At 45.2% G+C, this 23126-nt stretch overlaps 1 protein-coding gene across 1 annotated transcript in view; it reads right to left on the bottom strand.

Annotated features, from left to right (window-relative positions):
* The window catches only part of RAPGEF1 (Rap guanine nucleotide exchange factor 1), a 160176-nt gene that overhangs the window by 19086 nt on the left and 117964 nt on the right, over window positions 1-23126 (bottom strand). Inside the window, exons 11-18 of the mRNA XM_044659687.1 lie at window positions 18873-18987; window positions 12887-12932; window positions 12345-12617; window positions 10682-10774; window positions 8622-8710; window positions 6477-6588; window positions 4288-4363; window positions 2142-2226 (exon numbers count right to left, since the gene is read on the bottom strand). Coding sequence (XP_044515622.1) covers window positions 2142-2226; window positions 4288-4363; window positions 6477-6588; window positions 8622-8710; window positions 10682-10774; window positions 12345-12617; window positions 12887-12932; window positions 18873-18987 — 889 coding nt within the window. The remainder of the gene's footprint in view (window positions 1-2141; window positions 2227-4287; window positions 4364-6476; window positions 6589-8621; window positions 8711-10681; window positions 10775-12344; window positions 12618-12886; window positions 12933-18872; window positions 18988-23126) is intronic.

Raw genomic sequence — 23126 nt, 5'->3', positions numbered from 1 at the left:
GTCCTGGGTTTAATCCTGGCTATATAAATGGCTACCTTTAGGACTCTATGCAAATAAATCATTTTGGCTCTGAGCCTGTTTCCTCCCCTGCTGAATGAGGAAGGTGAAGCCCTTCCAGATCTAACTACAACTCTAGGATGACAAGCTCTTGTAGAGAACAGTGGGGTGACCCCCTCATTTTGTCTTTCGCATTTTTGGCTGGAGATGGGGGTGTGGGTAGGTGATTTTATCAGTGTAGGCAGACATCTTTTGGTGTGCAAACTCCTTTCATTGAAGGATGATATCCATGATATCCTTGTTTACAACTAACAGTAGAAAATGCTTGGGGCCCAGAGTGTGGTCCTTTTCATTCCAGTTTCAGGAAGACAGCTGCAGATCCCTTCAGCTTCTCGGCAGCTGTTATCACACAGCTAGGTCATGGTGAGCTTCAGGTCAACTAAAAAGACCAGGTCTTTTTTTGTTCACATCAAGGGCTGGCATGCTGGGTCTCGCCCAGAGGATGTGTTTTTAGGATTGAAGTTTACAAGGCTGGAAGGAGGGCCAGCAGGGGAGAGCTGCTCCCAAGAGGAGGTGCTAGAGAGAAGGGGTGGGTGGGTGGAGATACAGAACCAGGGAAGCAGCAGAATGGCCAAAGGGCACAGTGGTGGTCCAGGAACTGGAACTCTCTCCTTGTGTTGAAATAGTCATTGCATCTGTCCAGCAGATGGAAGTGTTGAGCTTCAAAGCTGGAAGGTCTATCAAGTGAGCTGGTACGGCTTCCTTGGGAAGCTTCTTGCAGGAAAATAGCAGCACCGGCACGCTTGGAATCCAGGAGAAGAAGAGGGGAGAGGAGTGTGGGTTCCAGCGTGGCCAAGCAATGCCCTGTGTGACCCCCATGGGAGGAAGTGGTTGGTTGTATCAGAGAGCAGAAAATGGTCCTTATAATTTTCTTTCTTTATCATGCTGAGCTAAAGTTGGCCTCTCCCTTTCACCGGCTGTTCCTAGTTCTGTCCTCTGAGGCCAAGCAGAACAAGTCAAAGATCTCTTCCACACTGTAGCCTGCAAATACCTGAGGAGAGCAGTCATGCTTGATGCTAAGCCTTTCTTCTTGTTGCCTAAATATTCCCAGCTCTTTCAGCCAATCCTTATATGTCATCTTTCTTCAGGACAACCTCCAAACATCTTGTTACCCAGGGTCTATGAGTGGGGAAGTTATCAGGACCAGGACATCCACACAGTTGAGCAGGCTTTGTAGACCATGGGCTGGTCCACACTGGATCTGAGAGTACTACCCAGTACCAGGCCAATACATCTAATTCCTGGGAAGGGTGTGGGTGTTGTGGGGACTGTGTTCACACAATTACCACATTATCTAGAAATGATGACTATCAATTAGTCTGTTTGAACCACTTCCTGCCTCCTCATGAAACATTACTTCTGGCTGCCTTGAGTTGAGGGGCAAAGGAGAGTGCGGTTCTGGATGCTCTCTGACCCCCTTGACTCCTTCCTTCAAGATCTCCCAGTATTCTTGGGGTGAGAATTCTGCAGCATATGTGAGACCTCGTGACTGAGCAAACCTGGAGTGATAAAGATGCTCGGCCAGACTGTGTGTGAGGACTCACAAACTCTCAGCCCTAGAAGAGACTCTGGAGGTCTTCCGGTGCACCACTAGCTGAGCTACCTAAGTGGGAACCCCCTCTGAGATCCGTGACAAGTCATAATCCAGGTTTCTCCTGAAGACTGTCAGCATCCTCCCCAATATACCATGTTGCCTTTCCAAATTCAATTCCCCTTCCATATTTCGTTCTTCAAACACCTGAAGACAATATTTTCCTCCTGAAGGCTCCTCTTCCCAAGGCTAAACATCCCAAGGTCCTTCTAGCCAATCTGATGGAAGGTTGTCTGGGACTTTTCCATCCAGGCTGCTCTTACTTTTGGATATGCTCCAGCTTGGATCTTGGTCCTTCTAGTCTAAGCTCACACTGCAAATGTTGAGGGGCACAAGGGTGGAGGCATGGTCCACGCTTGTATTCCCTAGGACAGAATCACAACCTACTGCCTAGCAGGACCCTTCTCCACCTCCACCTGTGCCACTTGTTCACTCCAGTATTCTGGGAGGGAAAAGCCTTGTTACATTACTGATGGCGTTACATAAAGGATATCTATACTGCAGCTTCTTGATGAGCTCCTCAGGGGTGATAAATGTCCTGTAGGTTGTCAAAAAGGCTTCGCAGTACAAAACCAAGTCTGAAAAGAAGGGAAAAAAACAAATCACTCACCAGGCCCTGACATGACAACATCCTCCTGCCCCTGCTCTGAACCTTCCTGCCTCCATCAAAATAAAAATAAAAGATCCCCAGACTCTAAGAAGTCCTCCCTCATCCTCCTCTTTCCCCTACTCCCATCGTCTTGCACAGAAGCACGGGCAGGGCACTTTGGGGTAGGGGGGATGGAGTGAAGACACAACTTGGGAGGGAAGCCCTACGTGCCGGACCTGGTTTTGCCACTGGCTCGCTGTCTAACCTTGGGACAAGTCACTTAGCCATTCTCAGTCTTAATTTTCTCCTCCATGAAATGAAGGTCCTTCTCTAGGGTCCTGTCTGGACTTTACGTTCTGTGTCCTGCAGTTAGGGGGAAATGGTCCCACATTTTCCTTTATACCCCACATCCTTTAGGGTAAGAAATGTTCATTGTAAGGGACCAGGTGTACAAGGCTGCCATTGGCCTAAGGAAAAAGTGAAAAGAGTTTCATCTCTTTTGGATGGACATTGGACATCAGTCTTCCAGTTGTGCTCAAGAAGCCTCACTGGCTCTCTATTGCCACTAAAATAAGATAAAAATTCTTTTGGCATTTGGAGCCTTTCACATTCTGATGTTTACCTCCCCTTAATGATTTATCTTCATGCCCTCTACATGCCAGTCAGACTAGCCTGAATTACTTACAATATCTGACATTACTCCTCTCATTTTGATGCCTTGAAGAAGAGTGTCCCACTATGTCTAAGGGGGCTCCTCTTTACCTCTGCCTTGGGGCATCCTTAGCTTCTTCTGAGGCTCAGCAAGTACCACCTCCTCTGGAATATGAGGCCTTTCCTGACTACCTCCACCTATTACTGCTCTCTCCATCCTCCAAAATCACTTTGTATATTTTTTCTATCTATCTATCTATCTATCTATCTATCTATCTGTCTGTCTGTCTGTCTGTCTGTCTGTCTACACACACACATGCCTTCCACTGGCCCCAAATAGTTTGTAAACTTCTTGAGGGTAGGACTGTGTCATTTTTATTTTTGTATCTATTGATCCTAGGACAGAGTATACAATAGATGCTTAAATGAATAAATGAGAGTCTGGGGAAAAGTTGAATTAGTCTTTTTTTTTTTTTTTAAACCCATACTTTCCATCTTAGAATCAATACTGTGATTAGCTCCAAGGCAGAAAGGCAGTAAGGACTAGGCAATGGAGCTGGGCCATGACTTCATATCTAGTATTTTACGTCATGTTGCCTCCAACTCAGTGGTATTTTTTTCTTCTACCATTTGAGGCAATGTCTTCTCACATCCTCCTATATGAGGGCAGAATTTCTATATGTATAATAGAATCAATCATTTTTTTGTTCATATGATGGAAGGCTTAGGTCCTGGAAATGATCCCTAAAACTCATTCATTCTATCCTGCTAGAATTAAAACTCCCAAAGGGCAGAGACCAATCCATTTTGTCTCTGTATCCCTAGCCCCTAGCAGTGTCTGGCACATAGTAGGTACTTAAAAAACGATTACTGATTGATGGATCATTTTGTTCAGTTTTCTAATTTTCTAGACATCCAGTGAATCTAAGGGACTTGCAGAGGATACAGGGAATACACCCCCCCCCCATCCCCTACCACCCCTCGGCCCCAGGACAATGAATTCTTTTCCAGCAATCTCTGAGGAATGCACATGAATGAAGCTCTCACAGCTTGAGTCTGGATTAATAAAGTGGGATGAAGTCCAGGGTTCCCAATGAAAAGTGTGTAATATAACAATGGCTTGTTGTCCTTCCCTAACGAGGATAATGCTGATGTCCCAAAGCCCAAAAGACACGCCATTCTGAATTGTTCCTTCCTCTAGTGGCAGGGATGAATTCTCTGGTTCCTATAAACTCACTTGCCCGAGTCCCCTCCATGATGAGTGCCACATGCCTGGGCTCCTGCTGGGGAAACACAGCGATGCTACCAGTCTAGAGAGGGGCTGACCCAAGGGGCTTTAGCATCGTGTTCTTGCTGCATGGGCACAGGGTCTCACTCTGTAACAGTCACGCTCACTAACCTTTCCTGTCGGTCTCCGTTGCATGGACCAGCAATATATCCCCAGATCCCCCACGGACATCCGGCCCATCATCCCCCTGCAATGAAAACAGAAATGGGTATCCCAGGTGGAGGGGACGTCTCTTTCCTGCATCACTATCACACAGAAGGCCTAAGGGCTGTGAATTCAGGGGATACGTACGGGCTGTCGGACCTGAGTGGTCTCTGAACAAAAAGGAGTCATGCTATAACTCAGTGGCCAAGAGTGGAAAACAGGACTCTGGGGTCACAGTTGGTTCTTTCTGTGTCTGTGCGGAGGAAACGGGGCTAAGAACTGGGTGTTCTCAAGTGTAGTGGGCTCAGAGGAAGCCATCACCTGACATCTTTAGACAATACCCGCCTCACCTCAAAATCTTATCAGGATGGGCTGAATTCAAGAAGAATTCAAGCAGCCAGTAAAATGGAAAGGTTTTAACAGACAATCTGGAAAGTGAGCAGTGAGAGGGGAATTGGCTGAGGCTGGGCACCAGCTTCCCCCAGGAGCTTCAGATTCAGCCCATCCTTCCAAGCAGGAAATCACAGATTCTCCCAGGATGGGGGCTTGGCTCAGGCCTCTCCCCAGACAATCTGTTTGCAGGTGTTCTGTGGATCACTAACGACTGCAATTATAGCTGAGGCACACCCACAATGCCTTTTACTAGAGGACTCCAAAGAACTTTGTTCAGCTGCGACTCAAACATCCCATAAATCACAGGGGAATTGGTCTGGCTTTCCTTGTTTGGGTGAAGAAGGGAACAAAAGAGAAAAAACCTGACTGAGTCATAGGGCTGGTGTCAGGGCTATGAATGGAGCCAAGGCTCTTGCAGCCTGGGCTCTAACCACCAAACATTTGAGCACCGGGTCTTTCTGAAGCCAAATCAAGATCAAATATCCCCACTCCTCTCGGTGTTCAGAGCAAACACTCCTGAGCAGAACTGAGTATCCAGAGGCACTTAGGCCTTCCCTCTGTCCAGAGTGCTAGAAGCACCTTGCATTTCTAGTGATGGGGTAGATGTGCCCGTGATGTGATTTTTCAGGTGAAATTCTGGCAAGGGTCATGAAATACCACTTAGGGGATTATTAATGGCTTAGCCCTCTCTTCAGTGGATCCCAGCTGTCGAAGTGAGCCTCCTGTAAGTGCTGGCCAATGATAGATTGCTGCCCTTCCACACTCCTTGACACGCTGAAAGCTTTTCAGGATGAATGCGTTACTCTCCTGGCCCCGAGTCAGGGAGGGCCAATCTGGTCCGTCAGCACACCTAGGAGGATTGTCTGCCTGCCTGCCCCCCATGGCCCAGGGGCTGGCCTAGCTCCTGATGGAGAGAGGCTACTCCAGAAAGGATTTGAATTTCTGAAGCTACTTGGGAACATCGACGGGCAGCAGTCCATCCATGTGCCTCGGCATCAGGGTGCGGCTGTCATAGCTAATTAATAATGATGACAATTGGGACAGGGAATAGACATGATTTCACTGGTGTAAGAAATGCCGCCAGAAACCTCCTCAACAGCTTAGGCTTAGGGAGTTGCCAAGAGCACTGAGGGGGCAAATGACTCGGCCAGTCACTGGGCCAGTCTGTGTCAGAGGTGGGCTCTGGAGCCAAGGCTCCCTGGCCCCAAGGTTACATCTCTACCTACTCTTCACAAATCATGACAACGGCTATTTCTTTAGAGTGTCCTCTCGGCTGGGGTCCACAGCCGCTCCCTGCCAGCTCTGCTCTGTGGATGCAGAACCTGAGGTTCAGAGGGAGGAGTGATTTTGCCCACAGCAAATAGCTAGTAAGTACCAAAAGTTGGATTTGCAGCCAGAGCTCCCTGGCAAGAAGCCCAGTGGGTTATCTATTCAGCCATGCTGCTTCAACAAAAAGGCTACGTCAGGAGACAGAGGAAGCCTGCAGTGCCAGTGCAGGGTTGTGAGAGTTCAGATCTGGAGGTCTGAAGATGCCCAGAAGCCACGGCGGTGCGTACAGAGCGGCCCAGTGACCGCCATTTTCACCAGCCAGCGGTGGGCACCCTTGCAGCCTCTGGTAGCACGTCTTGGCCTCAGTCACTCGATTTTTGCTATTTATGCTCCCTGGGGGTTGGAAACTGCCCTAGGTTCACTTCCCCCTCTCTCCAGCTGTGTAAAATTCTGAGAAATGAGGGGGTTTTAAGGGAACAGCCTGAGTTACCCACCTCTTGCTTTAATGTCAACCTGGACATAATTTCATTGTGGTCAATCAGGGAGAGCTCGTCCACTTCCTCCTCTGATTGGGTGGATTCCAAACCATCCGGGGACTTCTGCTGCCTGGAAGAGGAAGGGTGATGGTCAAGGCTCTTGGGAGAGTCAAGTATGGGCAGGGCAAGGAAGTGAAAAGTGGGCCAGGGCGGACAGATGAGGCTCTCTGGGCTTCACTCAGCCCTAAAAGGTAGAGGGAGTCATGACACAATCAATCAACCAATGAGGACTTATTAAGGTCCAACTATGTGTTAGGCACTGGGAAAAAAAGGAACAGTCCTTATTCTTCAGACACTTCCCTTCTTGTGGAGAAGCCAAGTTCATCTATAAGTATATACAGCATAAGCATGGGAACGGTAAAATAGGAAATCTTCATTCTAGTTAGTCCTGGCTATGCTGCTCATTAGCTGTGTGACCTTGGATAAAATGCTTCCCTACTCTGGGGCTCAGTTTCTTCATCTGTAAAATGGGGGAGTCTAACGAGATTGTCTCTTGAGGTATTTCCTATTTAAAAAAAAAACAAACACTCTTGCCTACTGTGAGAATTGATACTAAGTATCAGTTCCATTAAAAAAACAAACAACATTACCTTCTGTGTTAGAATTGATACTTAGCATCAATTCAACCCCCCCCCCCAACTCTTACCTTTTGTCTTAGACTCCATACTGTATATTGGTTCTAAGGCAGAAGAGTGGTAAGGGCTAGGCAATGGCGGTTAAGGGACTTGCCCAGAGTTACCCAGCTAGGAAATAGTTGAGGCCACATTTGAACCCAGGACCTCCCATCTCCAGGGCTGGCTCTCAATCCACAGTACCATCAAGTTGTCCCCTAAATATAAATTCCAGGGCAGAAGAGTGGTAAGGGCCAGGCAATAGAGATTAAGTGACTTGTACAGGGTCATGTAGCTAGGAAGTGTCTGAGGCCAGATTTGAACCTAGGACCTTTAATCTCTAGGCCTGGCTCTCAATCCACTGAGCCACCCAGCTGCCCCCAGATGAGAAGTATTTCATAAGTTCATAGATTTTTAAGGTGGAAGGGTCTATAGATGTCATTCAATCCAATCCCCTCATTTTAGAATTAAGGAAATTGAAGCCTAGGGAGGTTAATGACAATAGTAATAATAGCTAATATTTATGTAGTGCCTACTATGTGGCAAATATTATATCATCTAAACCTCACAACAACTCTGGGAGGTAGGTGCTATGATTACCTCCATTTTACAGGTGAAGAAACTGAAGCAATCAGAGGTTAAGTGACTTGCCCAGAACAACACCACCAGTAAGTGTCTCCTGCCAAATTTGAATTCAGGTACATAATTTGCTAGTTGTATGGAAGATGGATTAACTCTTAGGCCACCAGATCCCCCAGTCTAGTGTTCTTTTTGTTTGTTTGTTTAGGGATTCTTTACCTTCTTTGTGTTGTGGGGTTTGGGCAGTCTGATTAAACCTACGGACTCCTTTCCAGAATAATGTTTTTAAATAACTGAAGGAAAATGCTAAATTTCAGTTAGAGGGTAAATGTAAAGGTGTAATTCTTCTCTTCCCATCCAAGTTCAAAAGATGCCTAGATATCTCTATACACAGACCCCTTGGGATTCTAGGTTAAGAACTACAGCGATAAACTCTGTTGCCCTTAGAGGCAATATCAGTTGAACTCTATCCTCACCCTTAGAAATGACAGCTCTAAGCACCTGCCTTACAGATGGTCTGTCTGGAGTTCTATCTTCATAAAAGGACAAGGAAATGAAAAAGTGTTTTGACACTGTGTCTTTCCTAGGGAGGAGGACTCAAGGAAACTTTGAAAGTTACACTTTCTAGTTAATGAAGGGCAGAGAGAGGACATACGAGCTGTATTAGTACCACTCATCTGAAAAAAAAAACTTCTTTCCTAACTTAAAATCCCAAACCCTTAAAATTAGAGCGGCCGTTTAGCCTTTACCACTCCATCAAAGCAAAGTCCAGGTCTATTGGTTACTGAGCGGTAGGAAGGAGACTCTACCTATATACTTGGATCTGATGGTCCCTGATTTTTTTTTTTGGAGGGGATCCAAGGATGGAATGAGAAGAAGAAAAGGAGCTAGCTTGGGTGGGTACATTTCTTACCTCTCACCACCTTCTCTGTTTTCTTTTCCAGGGGCACCACCATGTGAGGAAGAATCTTTGGGGTGTCCATCTTTTGTAGCTGGTGATTCCTAGAAAAGGAGACAGGGTTTTGTTTATGACACTAGCACTAGGGTTGCTCTGGTCTCCCAGCACTCTTGCCTACATATTCCTAGGAGGTTTAAGGATGGGACCTCAGAGTTAATTACAGAGGAAACTCTTGAGCTTCACTTGGGACTAATGTCTTGCTTCATGATTTCTTTCTGACCCTGTGAAATGACACCGATAATTATAATACATGCCAGCCGCCAACCTGAGTGAAATAAAATAAACCGGGCGCCTTCTAGAAGACCTCTCAAGAAACCTCTGCTCACTTTCCAGTTCACGAAAGGCCTTTTGTTCTATCATGGTGAAGTTCAAGTCAACTTGGTTGTTCTTCCAATTGTCTTTTCCAGTTTTTGTTCCCTGCAATCACTGCCAAAGCATGTTCATGTGTAGTAAAATCCTGATTAATTTGAACAATGAATCCCCTGAAATGATTGAATTATTTGAATTCACACTATTAGAAATTATGATTATATGGAAAATACTGGTTCCAGTCCCATGGAAATATACAATGAAAATTTAAATACTTTGATCTTCATGGGATTCATGGTTCACACTAGTCCAGGTCTAGGCATATAAGCTCTCTTCCCTTACTTTCTTTTTCTCAGAGTTTCTCAATTCAGGCAGCTCTGCAAAAACGAGAAAACTCCAACAGTGTGTTTTGTTGCGCTGGAGGTGATGCTGAAGGCTGGGCAGTTTGAATGTATGCGATGCAACAGCAGGAGGACGAGTTCAAAGTGAAGAAAAATGTGGCATCTGAAGTTAGCCATTTATCAGAGAGGGAAAACAGCCAAGAAAAGTAAGTCAGAATTTTTCTTCTCTCATGCAGAGATTAAACTGGACCAGGCCACCAGAGCAGGATGATGACTATGGACTTGGAGTGCTATGGAAAGAAATATCCCAACTCCCTGGGCACAGGCAGACACAGGTCTATTGGGTACAAATGTCTTGACATTCTGAGATGAACTGCAACCCTGTAAAAATTTGAGTGGGTGAACACAGAAGATCATGGGGTGGGGGCAGAGGCAGGAATAAGGGAGAGAGCAGAGACTCAGTAAGATACTAGGTTTGTCTTCATTAAAAAAAAAAAAAAAAAAGACCAAATTTTTTGAACGACAGGATCAAGACTGAGTGCTGAATAATGAATAACAAGGTCAAAACTTGTATCAGTGGCCCAGGCAAAAGTAAGGATCCAGTAGACAGCCGTAGGAGAGCCTTCTCATGTTCTTTTGTCTCTAGCAAAGGACCCAAAGAACTGCCTTCTGCTTTCACTAGGATGATGCTCTTTAACTCCAGCCTGCCTTACTAAATCAAAACCAGAAAGAATGTGTGGTAAAACGGTCGTTTCTTGAGTGTCATGAATGGAAGCAACAATGGAATGAAGATAGAGATGTCAAGCAATCCGTCAAATGGCTCCATGTGCAGTGTATGCATAAACATTGAAGCTGTTACCCTGGGTGACTCACCCAGAATTCTTGGAGGAATTACTTATGTAGGATCAGTACACATGCTAAAGAGGAGGAAGAGGAAATGATGATTTGATAAAGGAAGCTCAGTCTTGGTTTGGGAGAAGTCACTTTCTGCTATACAGGGGTGGGACCGGAGGCTCTTTACATTAAAAGGTGGGATGGGGAAAAGCCCCATCGAGACATTTCAGTATCAGGCCCAGACCTATCACCAAGACTGCCATGTGCCATTGAAGCAAATGCCAAAGGAAAACCATCACCAGGGAAAGAGTCACCAAAGCTTGAAAAGAAGTGAAGATGTTTCTGCTCTCCATCTGAATGGGGCTGTCCTCCATTCACATGGCAGTGGGTAAGGCAGCACAGCCACACAGAAGCATCCTGATGGGGATGGGGAGGCTTGGAGAAAGCAGGATGTCCCACCCCGTGTGAACTCAGCATGCACCAAAAGCTGCCCAAGCCCAGCCTTCTTTCTGCCTTCTGCACATTACTTACTCCTTCAGAATGAGGGAGTTCGCCGTTGCTTTGGCCAGAGGAATACAGATTGACATATTCACCCTCACCAGCATCCTCACTGGCATTTTCACTCTAAGGGAGACAGGATGAAAGGAAAGACATGTGTTGGAGCCTACCAGAAGCCCTTCAGGTCCAGGGTGACCAGCCAGCAGAGCAGATCCTGCCTCAACCACCTCTTTTTCAAAGAGGAAGCATATTCCTCCTCATGGGGAATCACGTCCTCTGGGTCAGAGGGCAGAGACCTCATTCCGCACCTCAGGCCTTCACACTAATGTTGCCATAAATGTAAACCACCTTCCGATTACTCTCTGAGAGAGGACAAAGATGGACTTCTCAAAGGGTCCTAAGGCAGCAAGGAACAGAGGGAACAATCATCCCCCCACCAATGTAGCTGGAGAAGACTTTGATGCAGAAAAGAGAAGGTTTGGTAATAGAACACAGATGTGTATGTGATAATGTGTGAGGACCACTCCCCACAAGGAAAAGTCAAGACTGGATTTTCTCTCTGCCCCTTCTATCAAGAGGCAGGTTCCCCCCACCATGCTGACTCAAAGTAATTTAAGGGAACCAAGGCAACTTGTCTTAAAGGTTCTTGGGTCCTTCCCTGCAGCTCAATAAGGAACTGCTTAGACAGCTTTTACTTCCCAAGGTGTTTGCAACTTAAAAGGAAAATGTGATCATCTATCAACAGAACCAGAATCTGAACTGAATTTTCTTTAATATATGATAAGATCCGGCTGGCTACTTGTCTCTAAATGATCACCCTGTGATATCTGAGATGCACTGGGAAGAGCAACCCCTGCCCCCATCTTTCTTGTTTTCTCACACCTTTGATCATGATATGTTCTCTTCAGTTCAGTGACCTTGGCCTCCTTGCTGTTCCTCAACAAGACACTCCATCTTTAGACTCCAGAAATTTTCTCTGGCTGTCCATCATGCCCAGAAGGTTTTCCTTCCTCCTGGCTTCCTGCAAGTCCTAACTAAAATTCTTTTCAACCCCTCTAAATTCTCAACCCTTCCCCTCATCTAATTATTTCTCTTATATAGTTTGTTTCCCTGTTGTTTCCTCCCTGCTATACTGAGCTCCTTGAGGGCAGGAGTTATCTTTTGCTTCTCTTTGTATCCCCAGAATTTAGCACAGTGCCTGGCAAATAGTAGGCACTTAAGAAATTTAATCTGACTGGCTGTCTTGATGTGAACTTGGTTGGATAAAACTGAATTTTACACTTAAGTTGCAGATACTGTGCTTCCATATTGTCAAGGTTATAGCACATTCGTGTCAGAAGGGACTTTGGAAAATAGAGAGATCTAAACCAACCCCTTCATCTTACAAGAAAGGAAACTACAGCTCAGAAACGGGGAGGTGACTTCCCCAAGGTCATGTAGCCAGCAAAAGGACCTGCTACTTGAACCCAGGTCATCTCACCCCCAAGATAAGTGATCTCTGTGCTACAACCACACCTTTCTACCTGAAATCATACACATACACACACAGAATCTAGTTTTGCTATTTCACTATCATACAAACTCTCGATTTCACTGTTCCTAGGAGAAGGAAGGGAAAGGAATAGTATTTTAGAAAAACAAAATAACTAAAATTCACAGTCCTACAAGAAGTTGCATTTTTTTTTTAAAGTCTCACCGAAGGCGTCTGGAGGGAATCAGTGAAAGAGGTTTCAGAAGGAAGGTAGACAGAATTCCCATTCAAGTTGCTCTCTTGAGAACAGGAATTGGGCCCATCCACAGTGCTGGGAGGCAGGCTGGCTGTGGTTGGCACTGCTAGGTCAGAGCTCTGAGACTGGTGGACAGGTGGGAAATGTGGAGAGGAAGAAGAGGTAGACGAGAGGAAAGGTGGAACAGAAGCTTGGTTGTGATGCGTGAAGTCCTGGGAGTAGGACCTAAACACAGATTTATACTAAAAGAAGCAAGTGGGAGACACACACACACACACACACACATGCACGCACGCACACAGGCAGGCACACATGAAAGGGAGAAAAGAAAGACAAAAGAAAAAGTAATTAGATTAACCATAGCTGACCAGCTGACTTTAGAGTAATGCAATTTTTTAAAAAAGGACTATCAGAACAGGATGCTAAACACAACAGGATTTCTACTTTTTTTTTTTTTTTTAAATTCAGATTCCCACTCTGACTCACAGCTCTTCACTGGATATGGGATTACACACAGCTTTCCATAAAAGGCTTGAGCTGCCAGACACGCAAAGTACCTGTGTTGAGAAATTTTCCATTTTAGGGATACAGAGGATTTAGCTGCTAAACATTTCAAGGAAATCTAAGTCTCAGGATGAGGGCAAATGAAGCTATCTATTTTCTTTTATTAGCAAATGCTTAGTGTGTAATCACTACGACTTAGCAGCTGGAAACCTTGGGCTCAAATTCCGGGTGCCATTGTGGTAATCATGTCATCTTCAGTAGCAGAAGACATCTATTCCCTCTGCATGGCCTCAGCTTTGTTTTATCTTTAATCGCTTTTTTGCTGTTGTTATGACTTGCAAGCCACCTCACGTCTTCCAGGAAGCAGGAAGGTATAAAACTTTAATAAAAAGCCCCAGGAATCTGGCTCCTGAATCACATCCTCAAAGTCTCTGCATGTGCCCACCCCAACTCTTAAGAGAATTTCTAAGCGAAAGACCCTTCTAATTACCTTTGTCTAAGCTGATGAATAAATGGATGGGCACGGTGGAGAGAGGAGGCATGGCGCAGGAACCAGGTGCCTAGACCACAAGGAAGAAGGCTCTGTACACTATCCTTCAAAGCCCAAGAATGGAGGCACCACGGTTACAAGGCAAAATGGCCCAGGGGCCACTTTTACTTGGGTAATGGGTTGTAGTACTATCTGTTCTATTAAGAATCTACTGTTAATCACTCCCTGCATTTTCTCTGGAATGAAGAACTGCTGCTCGGTGGGCCAGGGGACAGAGTGACAGGTGTGGAATGAGGAAGACCCAAGTTCAAATTCAGACTTGGACACTTACTAAAGGTGTATGGCTCTAGCCTAATCATTTAATCTCTGTTTGCCTCAGGTTCCTTAACTGTACAATGGAGACAATAGCATCTAGCTCAGGGTTGTTGTGAAGGTCAAATGAAATATCTGTAAAGCATGTAAGAGCACAGTGCCTGGCACACTATAGGTGGGGAGTCTGTGCCTCTGGCCATCATCCCCCTAGCTGGAATACCTTGAGAGGAAGCAGCAGCATTTCATAGTGAAACTAAATGCAAATGGGTCAGCTGGTACCCATTTCTCATTTGGTTAATGCATTCAGACCTCTGTTCTCACGGAAACAAGGGAGGGGTGAAGAAGAAACTAGTTTTGTAGCATGATCTGGGTCCCCCAAGTAAAGATGAAGACCCCACAGGGTCAGGATTGGGAGAGACCTTCGAGGCCATCCAGTCCAATCTTGCACAGGAGGGAAGCGAGGCAGAGAAGAAAGAACATCCTTTTAACCTTTCACAGCTCTCACAAGTTGTCAGCCCTTAAAGAACCAGAACGCTTTGATTCAGCGAGCCTTTATTGAAGCCCTGGAGTGTGTGAGGCCCTCGGCCCGAGCCTCCCTTCAGGCAGGCAGCACTGACCACAAGGCAAAGGGCCGTCCAGAGGGCTCCCTACCCAGGCTCCATTGTCGGGCTGGAGGGGAGGGGTGCCTCTTTTGAGCTCACAACAGGGTTGTTGTGAGGTTTTCCAAATATACTATATTTACAAAGTGCTATGGGAATAAATTACTCTTATTATTGTTTGTACCATTCAGAACATAGATCTGCCTGACAATAAAAGTGTCTGTATATGTGTCTAACAGTGCCATTAGGGGCAGCTGGGTGGCTCAGTGGATAGAGCACTGGGCCTAGAGTCAGGGAGATTCCTCTTCCTGAGTTCAAATTTGGCCCCAGACACTTACTATGTAATCCTGGGCAAGACGCTTCAACCTGTTTGCCTCAGTTTCTTCATCTGTAAAATGGTCTGGAGAAGGAAATAGAAAACCACCCCAGCATTTCTGCTAAGGAAATCCCAAATGAGGTCACAGAGTCAGATATGGCTAAAATGGCCAGAGGATAACTAACACCCTTGATGGATATTAGATGGTAAAGGGACAGATGTAGGTTGAGCAATGGAGAGAATGCCAGCAGCCATGGAGTCAGAAGATCCAGGTTCAAATCTTGATGCTGAAATTTAATAGCTGAGTAAGTCACTTAATGTCTCTGAGTCTTCTCAGAGTTTCCTCGTCTGCAAAATGGGGATAATAATCTCCATGACATCAACCTGGCAGCACTGATGTGAGGCACAAATGAGTTCATGCTCCATAAAGTGTTTTGCAAAACGACGTAGAATATAAATGCAGTCATCACCGCCCTGGCTGTGGAGCCCTGTACATTGGCCATGGTGCCTTGAACAGAGGTGCTCCACCTTGTGGACCCTTCATCAGTGCTGCTGACCACGTCTCCCTGACCGCTTTTACCTCAGTATTTACTTTCAGTGACTTGCAATAAAGGCCCCACTTAGAGAGAAAGTGAAATCCCCATCAGTCATGACCATCAGTCATCATCATTTGAACTCAGCCGTCTGAGACCTCTGGCCTCATCTTGTGTGGTATTTCATTGTTCCATGGCTGTTGCCTTTATGCCCAGGCCCCCAGGCTCGGGGTAGGGGTGGGAGAGACCTCCTTCGGGAAGAGAAATGGGACTATGGCTAGCCTTACCTGCCCAGTGATACATCACCGCAATACATTCTTTTAAAAAGAAAACCCCCATACCTTTTATCTTAGAGTGATACTAAATCCTGGTTCCAACCCCAAAGAACAGGCAAGGCTGGGCAACTGGAGTTAGGTGACCTGCCCAGGGTCACACAGCTAGGAAGTGTTTGAGGCCAGATTTGAACCCAGGACCTCCTGTCTCCAGGCCTGGCTCTCTGTCCCCTGGCTTCCTCTCAATATACTCTCATGCACTCTCCTCTAGCCTAACTGGCCTAGGTCCTTCAGACAGGCCCCTCTCTTCACCCAGAATACATTTACTTCCCATCTTTACTTGCTAAAACCATTTTTTTACCCTTAGAGACATACATAATACAGGTGCATCCATCTCCACAAGCCTTCTGCGATTGCCTCCACAGCCCCAAATGAGGCGTCTTTCCCCAGGTCCCTTGGTTTAGCCCTCACTCCATGTTTATCCGTATGTCTGATTTCCCAATGATGAGATCAATAACAGGATGAGCTGTTGTCTGGAGAGAGTTTTAGGTTTGCACAACACTTGCTCTCCATGCTCTCACACAAGTAATGTGGTAGGTCCCTGGCTTGGGGCTGCAATTCTGATTTCATTAGTGCAGGGAATGCCCAGGAGGGCAGATCCGCAGCTGTCCTGCCACTTAAGAGTCTCAGAGAACTGCCAGGGGTTCCCGAGAAAGTAATAAAATCACAAAGGTGGGACTCGAACCCAGGTCTTTCTGCCCCTGAGGTTGGCTCTCTTTTTGCTATATTCTCTCTCTAAGTGCGGGGGCTTTGTTGATTTTTTTATCTTTGTGTCCTCGGTTTCTTGTCAGACACACACTGCATATCTGTGTGTGTACATATAGACTTTATTAAATATTGGTTGAATTGAGAGGAAAACAATAATTATAGTCACCTTCCCATTGCTCCTTCAATTCAGGAATGATTTGGGAGACCTGCTTGGGATATGCCATAGGGCATCTCGGTGGCACAGGGGAGAGAGCACCAGGCCTGGAGTCAGGAAGACCTGAGTTCAAATCTGGCCTCAGACACTTTGCCGTGTGACCCTGGGCAAGTTGCTGAACCCTCTTTGCTTCAGTTTCTTCATCTATAAAATGAGCTGGAGAAGGAAATGACAAACCACGCCAGGAACTTTGCCGAGAAAACCCCAAATGGAGTGGTGAAGAGTCTGGCACGAATGAAACATCCAAACCATGACTGGGGTAAGCTTATGGCAGTCATTGCTGCTAGCTAGAGAAAAGCAGATCTGCCGGGAAGCTTCCTTAGAGGTGGGCCTAGAGGCGTTGGAAGTGTGAGTGGTGTATGTGGGGACAGAAGTGAGGCATTTCTGATTCCTTCCCCGCGAAGCTCAGCACGCCTATGAGGAACTCCGGTATTCAAACTATGCACTCGTGCTGGGACAAAAGCCAAAACAAAAAGTACCTTTGAAAAAGGGACAGGGGCCTGGGGGTGGTGGGAACCATCTTTAAGTCCACCAAGGAGCCACGGTCCCCATTTCTGCATCTCTGTGGTGTCCAGCAACAAGCCACCCCCATTTCAACCAGTGCCCCTCACTCTGGATTCCCCCCAGGAATCTTTTCCTCCCCAGGGCAGGGGGGAAGGACACGCTGTCCATTCAATGGCCGTCCCACCAAATCACTGCCTGGAGTTTATTTTAGAGTCTGGTTGGTGCCGGCTCCTCTGCCTCAGACGGGCTGAAGCACTCTCTGCAGTGGGGAATTTTTATTTATAGCCAGAACAAGCTTGTTTGGGTGGAGGATTCTGTAATGAGCTGCCTGCCTGTCTGAAGATAGGCACCCTTCTCCACAGTGCTCTGGAAAGGTGACCTGAAATGTTATGTGTGGAATGTTTCTTGAAGAACACCATTCGTTAGCATGGTTGACCAATCCTATAGTCACTCTTTGGTAATTGGAGAATCCTGGGATCAGAGTCTTAGAGTTGGAAGAGAGGGAGGGGCCTCAGACTATCTATTCCAACCTCCCTTTTCTTTTAAAAATTAAATTTTTTCAATTAACAATTTTTTTTTGCTTCCTCCTACAAACCACTCCTGCTGTCCCTCCAAAGGAAAACAAAACTCGTAAAAAATATGCATCGTCAAACAAAACAAACCACCATGTTGGCCTTGCCCCAAAATGTATGTATGCATGCATGTATGTCTTACTCTGTATCTCTTGAGAGATGTGTACCATGTATCATTATCAGTCCTCTGGGATTTTGTAGGTGAGGAAACAGCCAGAGGGGTTCTGTAACTAGTCCAAAGTCACACCGGAAATAGAAAACTTGGTAGGTGTGTTGGCTGGACACTTCCGTACCCACTCTCCTCCCAACTTGAAGAGAGGGGACTGGAGACCCAAACGAAGTTGGGTGCCTTGACCCTGTCATTTGGGCAGTGAGTGGTGGCACTGGTTCTAAATCCACAGTTTTTTCTCTCAAACACATTTCCCTCCTTATTAGAGACTCCACATTCACAGATGCTAGATGACAACAGTCCACAAAAAAGTCCCCTTGTCCAGAAGAGTAAGTAGAGGAAGGGAGGAGAGAAAGATGACATGTGTACATAGGAAGGGCAAGGACTTCAGGATCCCTTCAGAGAATAGAAACTTCCTGAGGCCTGGGGATATTTTACTTCTGTCTTTTTATCCTTGGCACCCAACAGTGCCCAGCACATAGTAGACCCTTAATAAATGTTTGCTGAAGAGCTGATTGATTTCGATACTCCATCCATTTAACACCCATAATGGGTCTCTAAGCCTTTACTCACACCCTATTTCATGGCTAGAACATCTTTTCCTAGTCTGTCTGCTGAATTCCCACCCTTTAAAGCATGACTAACAGACTTACAGATCTAGACATGGAATGTGCTTAGGCAAGTAGGGCTCAATTCTCATTCTACAAATTAGGAAACTGATGCCCAGGAGGTTAGGTCATTTGCCAAAGATCACACAGGTAGTATGTGTCAGAGGTAGGATTTGAACCCCAGCCCTTTGACTCAGGGGTCAGTAGTGCTCTTTCTTTCTTTTCTTTAAAATTCTTACATTCTGTCTTAAAATCGATACTATGTATTGATTCCAAGGCAGAAGAGTGGTAAGGGTTAGGCAATGGGAGTTAAATGACTTTCCTAGGGCCACAAAACCAGGAAATGTCTGAGGCCCGATTTGAACTCAGGGTCTCCTAACTCCATGCCTGGCATTCTATCCATTGTGCTACCCAGCTGCCCCAGTAGTACTCTTTCCCATCCTTCCCCGGGCCCAGATGTGTCTTTCCTCAGAACTCCCATGACATATTCTCTGATGCCCTTACACAGTATCCTGTATTATGGTTCCCTGTGCTCATGCCGGCCCTTTCTCCTGGACAGCCAGTTCCCTGAGGATAGGGATCTGTAGCTTACCTAAACCTGCTGTGAGCACAGTATTCCAGACACTCCAGAGTCACTTATTGGCTGAGAGCATGTGAGGAGCCAGGTCTGGGTCCAGCATAGCAGGCCATTCATTCAACACAAGGCTCCAGTGAGAACCCTGTGGGTTTCGGGCCACTTGCTTGGCTTTCTCTACAAAGGAGGAAGGAGGAGGAGCCAGCCACAAGGAGTCTAAATTCACTGTTTCACTTGCCTGTGGGTCTCTTGCCTCAGCAGCTGACTTACAAAAGGATGCCTTACAGGAAGGCACTGTGCATTGTGATGCTGGGAGTGTGAAAGAAAGTGGCAGATGAGGGTTGAGATCTCTCTGTCTGTTTGTCTAAGGATGGAGGATGCAGCTAATCATGGTACGTTATTTAGGCAGCTTTAATGGGCCATGACCCAACAAAACACCCCAGAAATCATTAGAAATCACAGCCTACTGCAGGAAGTCACAAGCTTCTGCTATATTACACCTGGGTGGCTCATTAAAAATTCTGGAAGGTGATGAGAAGAGTGAAGATGAACTAAGAGTCAGTTGGATAGTATCTGCCATCCTACAACAAGGTCAGTGTCACAGATCTTTGCCCCAAGGTCGCCATTCATTTTCAAATGCCTGGGTACAGATTGAAAGGAAACAAGCATGCCCAAAGCTGGCCAATTTCAAACAATCTGCAAAATGACATTTTCTCTATTAGCCTTGGTGGGAAAGGTGCCTTTGGGTCAGATGGGTTGGACATTCTTTTGGCAAGGTGGAGGAAGAAGAAGAGCAGATTCTTAACTGAAAAGTTCAATGTCCTCAATGTAATCAACATCCTGCTTCATTCTGCAAATTGCAAGAATACCAGGGCACTGGTCACAGAGGGCTATCCATCTGCCAGCAGCTGGGAGACACAGCCACAGGTCACAGGACTTGGCATTCAACTGCCTCCCTGCTACTCAGAGGCCCAGTCTTTTACAAAAGTGTTCCTGTGCTGAGCTTAACAGGGCTCTCTGATCTAGCTAATGACAGGGGAAAGTGATAATGTAAATGAATGGACTGATTAATGTGATGGAGGGCTTGGGAAGGACAAGAGCTCTGGGTGCTTGGTCACCTCTGTCCAAGGCAGGTCACTGACCTCACTGATTCCAGAAACTACTTGGCAAAACAGATGAGCCCTCACTTTGGGATCCATTGGGCAGCTGGTTCCCATGGTGGGAATTTTTCAATTCAATTTTTATTGACCCAACAAGGAAAACAGGATAAGACCACTGAATGTACCAAAGGGAAACTTAGATTGGGCTTGCTTTTTTGCAAGGAAAAGATCAGTGGGAAAACACTTAACCAACCACATTCAAGCACTGTTGTCAGTAATGATCTTGGGATCGCATAACTCTACACTGGTACTAAGCCATTTTTATTTTCAGAACAAGGCTTCTTTCAACTAGAGATACTCAATTCCTAAATAAATGTTGCTACTAATTTTATTTATTTTGGATGGAAGACTGAGCCTTTTAACAGCTGCATAGCAGGACCACATAAGGTCCCTAGGGGGTGGGGGTGGGGAGAAAAAAAGTTGGCACACTCCACCATTAGGAGATGCCAGGCCAGTGTGTTTTTCCTAACTGATGGCTTTGATTCCTAGGAAAGCAACTTAGGGCTCTTGTGAATAATATTCCCTGGAACTGAATTTGGGGAAATTTAAGGCTAATCTTCTTTGGTTTCGATTTAGTCATTGCGTAAAATACTAACAGCCCACAAGGGCTCACATTGAATACTTAAAGAGTAAACAAAGCAGTTTACTCAAATAACCCTGTGAACTAAACAAGTGTATTTATTTTTTTGGATCAGTCCTGTGATTTCCATTGGTACAGGGAACTATTAATGCAAATAAGTATTATTATCCTCTTTTTACAGATGGGGAAACAAAACCCAGGTCCCCTGACTCCAAATCAGGGCTCTTTCTTCTATTCCCCACATCTACTGATTGCCTAGGACTTAATCCATGAGCCATCCTTTTAGTATATCCAGAGACTAAGCTCTGGAGCCCAGTGGCTTAGGCAATGAAAAAATGGGCCACTGCTGTGTCACTAGATGACAATTACATTTTATGAACTATCAAGAGAGGTGGGTTTTGAAGTTGGTATCATGGAAAGTGACCCATTCTCACTCATAAGATGATCCTAGGGAAGTTTCCTCAGATAGAGGCTCTCAGGCCAGCTGATCCAAAGAGCTATCTTTGTGTTTTTCAGTGGGCAATGGTTGTTATTTTAACTTGATGTCATGAATTATTTGGTGAATGATGAGATGCTGGACCCCTACAGGGCTACAGACTTCATTGGAGAGAAATCCAGGGGCAGTTTTTGCAACTGTAATCAGCCCTAGTGTGCCTTTGGGTTTGAAATGTATTTGTGTCATCTGAAAATTCTGAGAAAATATTTTGTTTGGAATATTTTGGGATGGAGGAGTGATGAGATTTTTAATAAGTCCCTTCCCTTGCAATTTAAAAAATTTTTAAAGTCTTGCAAGACTTAAAAAATCAAAACCCAAACCAAACACTATTCCTCCACCCACATTTTTCACCAATGGCTCCAGGGCTAATTAAAGTTTTTCCAAGTATATGGAGCCTGTTGTTAGATACTCAGCACACTGCTTGTTAAGTATTGACCTTAATCTGATCAATTGCTTCTTGATAGAAACAGATTTAGTAGATGTTAGGAACAGACTTAGATGTAGTCCTAGAAATCTCATCATACTATTTTTAGAATGCTCTGATTTAAACAGCAAGGCTGGGGATCTAATTTATACCTCTAACTGGAACTCTATTTAGGGAAGGCAGACATGCTATGATGCTTCAAAATACAAAGAAAAGAAATGGCACTCTCTGAGTTCAACCCACAGATTTTCTTTTGCCTACCCTTGCTCTTAGAGAGGCAGCATGGTGTGGTGGATCAGGAAGACCTGGGTTTGAATCTGGCCTCTGATACTTACTAGCTATATGATTCTCAACAAGTCATCTAACTTCTAGAGCCTTATCTGTAAAATGAGGTGAATTAGCTTCAATGACAACTTCTAAGGTTTCTTCTTGCTCTAAATGTATGGGTCTGCAATTCTTCTGAATCTCAGTATTGTTCTGATTATTAAACTATATGGGACCATTGCCCACAACACTATGGTAGCTGTCAAGAAGGCTTTAGGTCTAGTTGACTTTGGTGATGGCTGGTGCTGTTATTCTATGCCTTGGTTTTCCTTTTTGTAAAAAAAAAAAATGGGGTCTGTTTACAGATCTGTTTAATAGTTATAGGGAAAATAAAGAGAATATATATGAAAGAACCGTTTGAAAAATAAAAAATATAATTCCTTTATAAGTTACCATACACTATAATATTGTCTTTGGGTTTATGTCTTGTGAAATGCTCTTTCTGACAAGGCCTAGTAGGTGTTTCAGGAACCAGCAAACCCTCTTGAACTGAGTTTAAGGCAGATCAATGTCATTCTTTCTTTATATATACATATCACCCTCCTTGTGATGTTTGCAGGGCATTAGCTTCTCCCAAACAATGTAAAGGAATATTAGATATAAACTCTGCGTTAGAAGGTTAGAAATAGAAATAGAAGCCTGTCCAATTCTCATCCGATAGTCAAATAGATTTTGATCCTAATGGAGGGCCCAGAGGATTTTTTTTTAAACGCTTATCTTCTGTTTTAGAATCGATACTATGTATTGGTTCTAAGGCAGAAGAGTGGTAAGGGCCAGGCAATGGGGGTTAAGTGACTTGCCCAGGGTTATGAGGCCAAATTTGAATCAAGGACCATCTCTAGGCCTGGTTTTCTATCCTTTGAGCCATCTATCTGCCCTCCCAAAGGCAAACTTTGTCTTAAACTGGCTTTAAAAAACACACCACAAGAGTCCTGTATCTTTCTTCTCAGAGATTAGATGCTTGAATGTTTGAAACAACATTGGGCCAGAAGTAAGGAGGCCTAGGTTTTAGTTCTGGCTCAGTTATTAACTCTCTATGTGACTCTAGTTAAGTTGTCTCCCTTTCCTAGGCCTCTGTTTTCTTTAAAATGGAAAAGTGGTAGCGAGGATGAGGTAAGGTTTGAACTGGATAATGTCTAAGGTCTCTTCTCAGTCCTAGAATTCTTGTTTTTTTTTTTAAGTAGGTCTAAATTAATTTCAGATCAAAGGATCAACAAAGCAGACTCATGTCACTGGAGAACAAAGCATGAATGCATCAAGACTTGAATATTCCAAGGTGGTTGTGGTAAGGGGGAGGGTAGTGCTAGTCAAACCGCCACCCCAGCTTTTAGT

The sequence above is a fragment of the Gracilinanus agilis genome, chromosome 2, assembly GCF_016433145.1.
Source record: "Gracilinanus agilis isolate LMUSP501 chromosome 2, AgileGrace, whole genome shotgun sequence".
Classification (NCBI taxonomy): domain Eukaryota; kingdom Metazoa; phylum Chordata; class Mammalia; order Didelphimorphia; family Didelphidae; genus Gracilinanus; species Gracilinanus agilis.
This window is presented reverse-complemented; position numbering and strand designations above follow the sequence as displayed.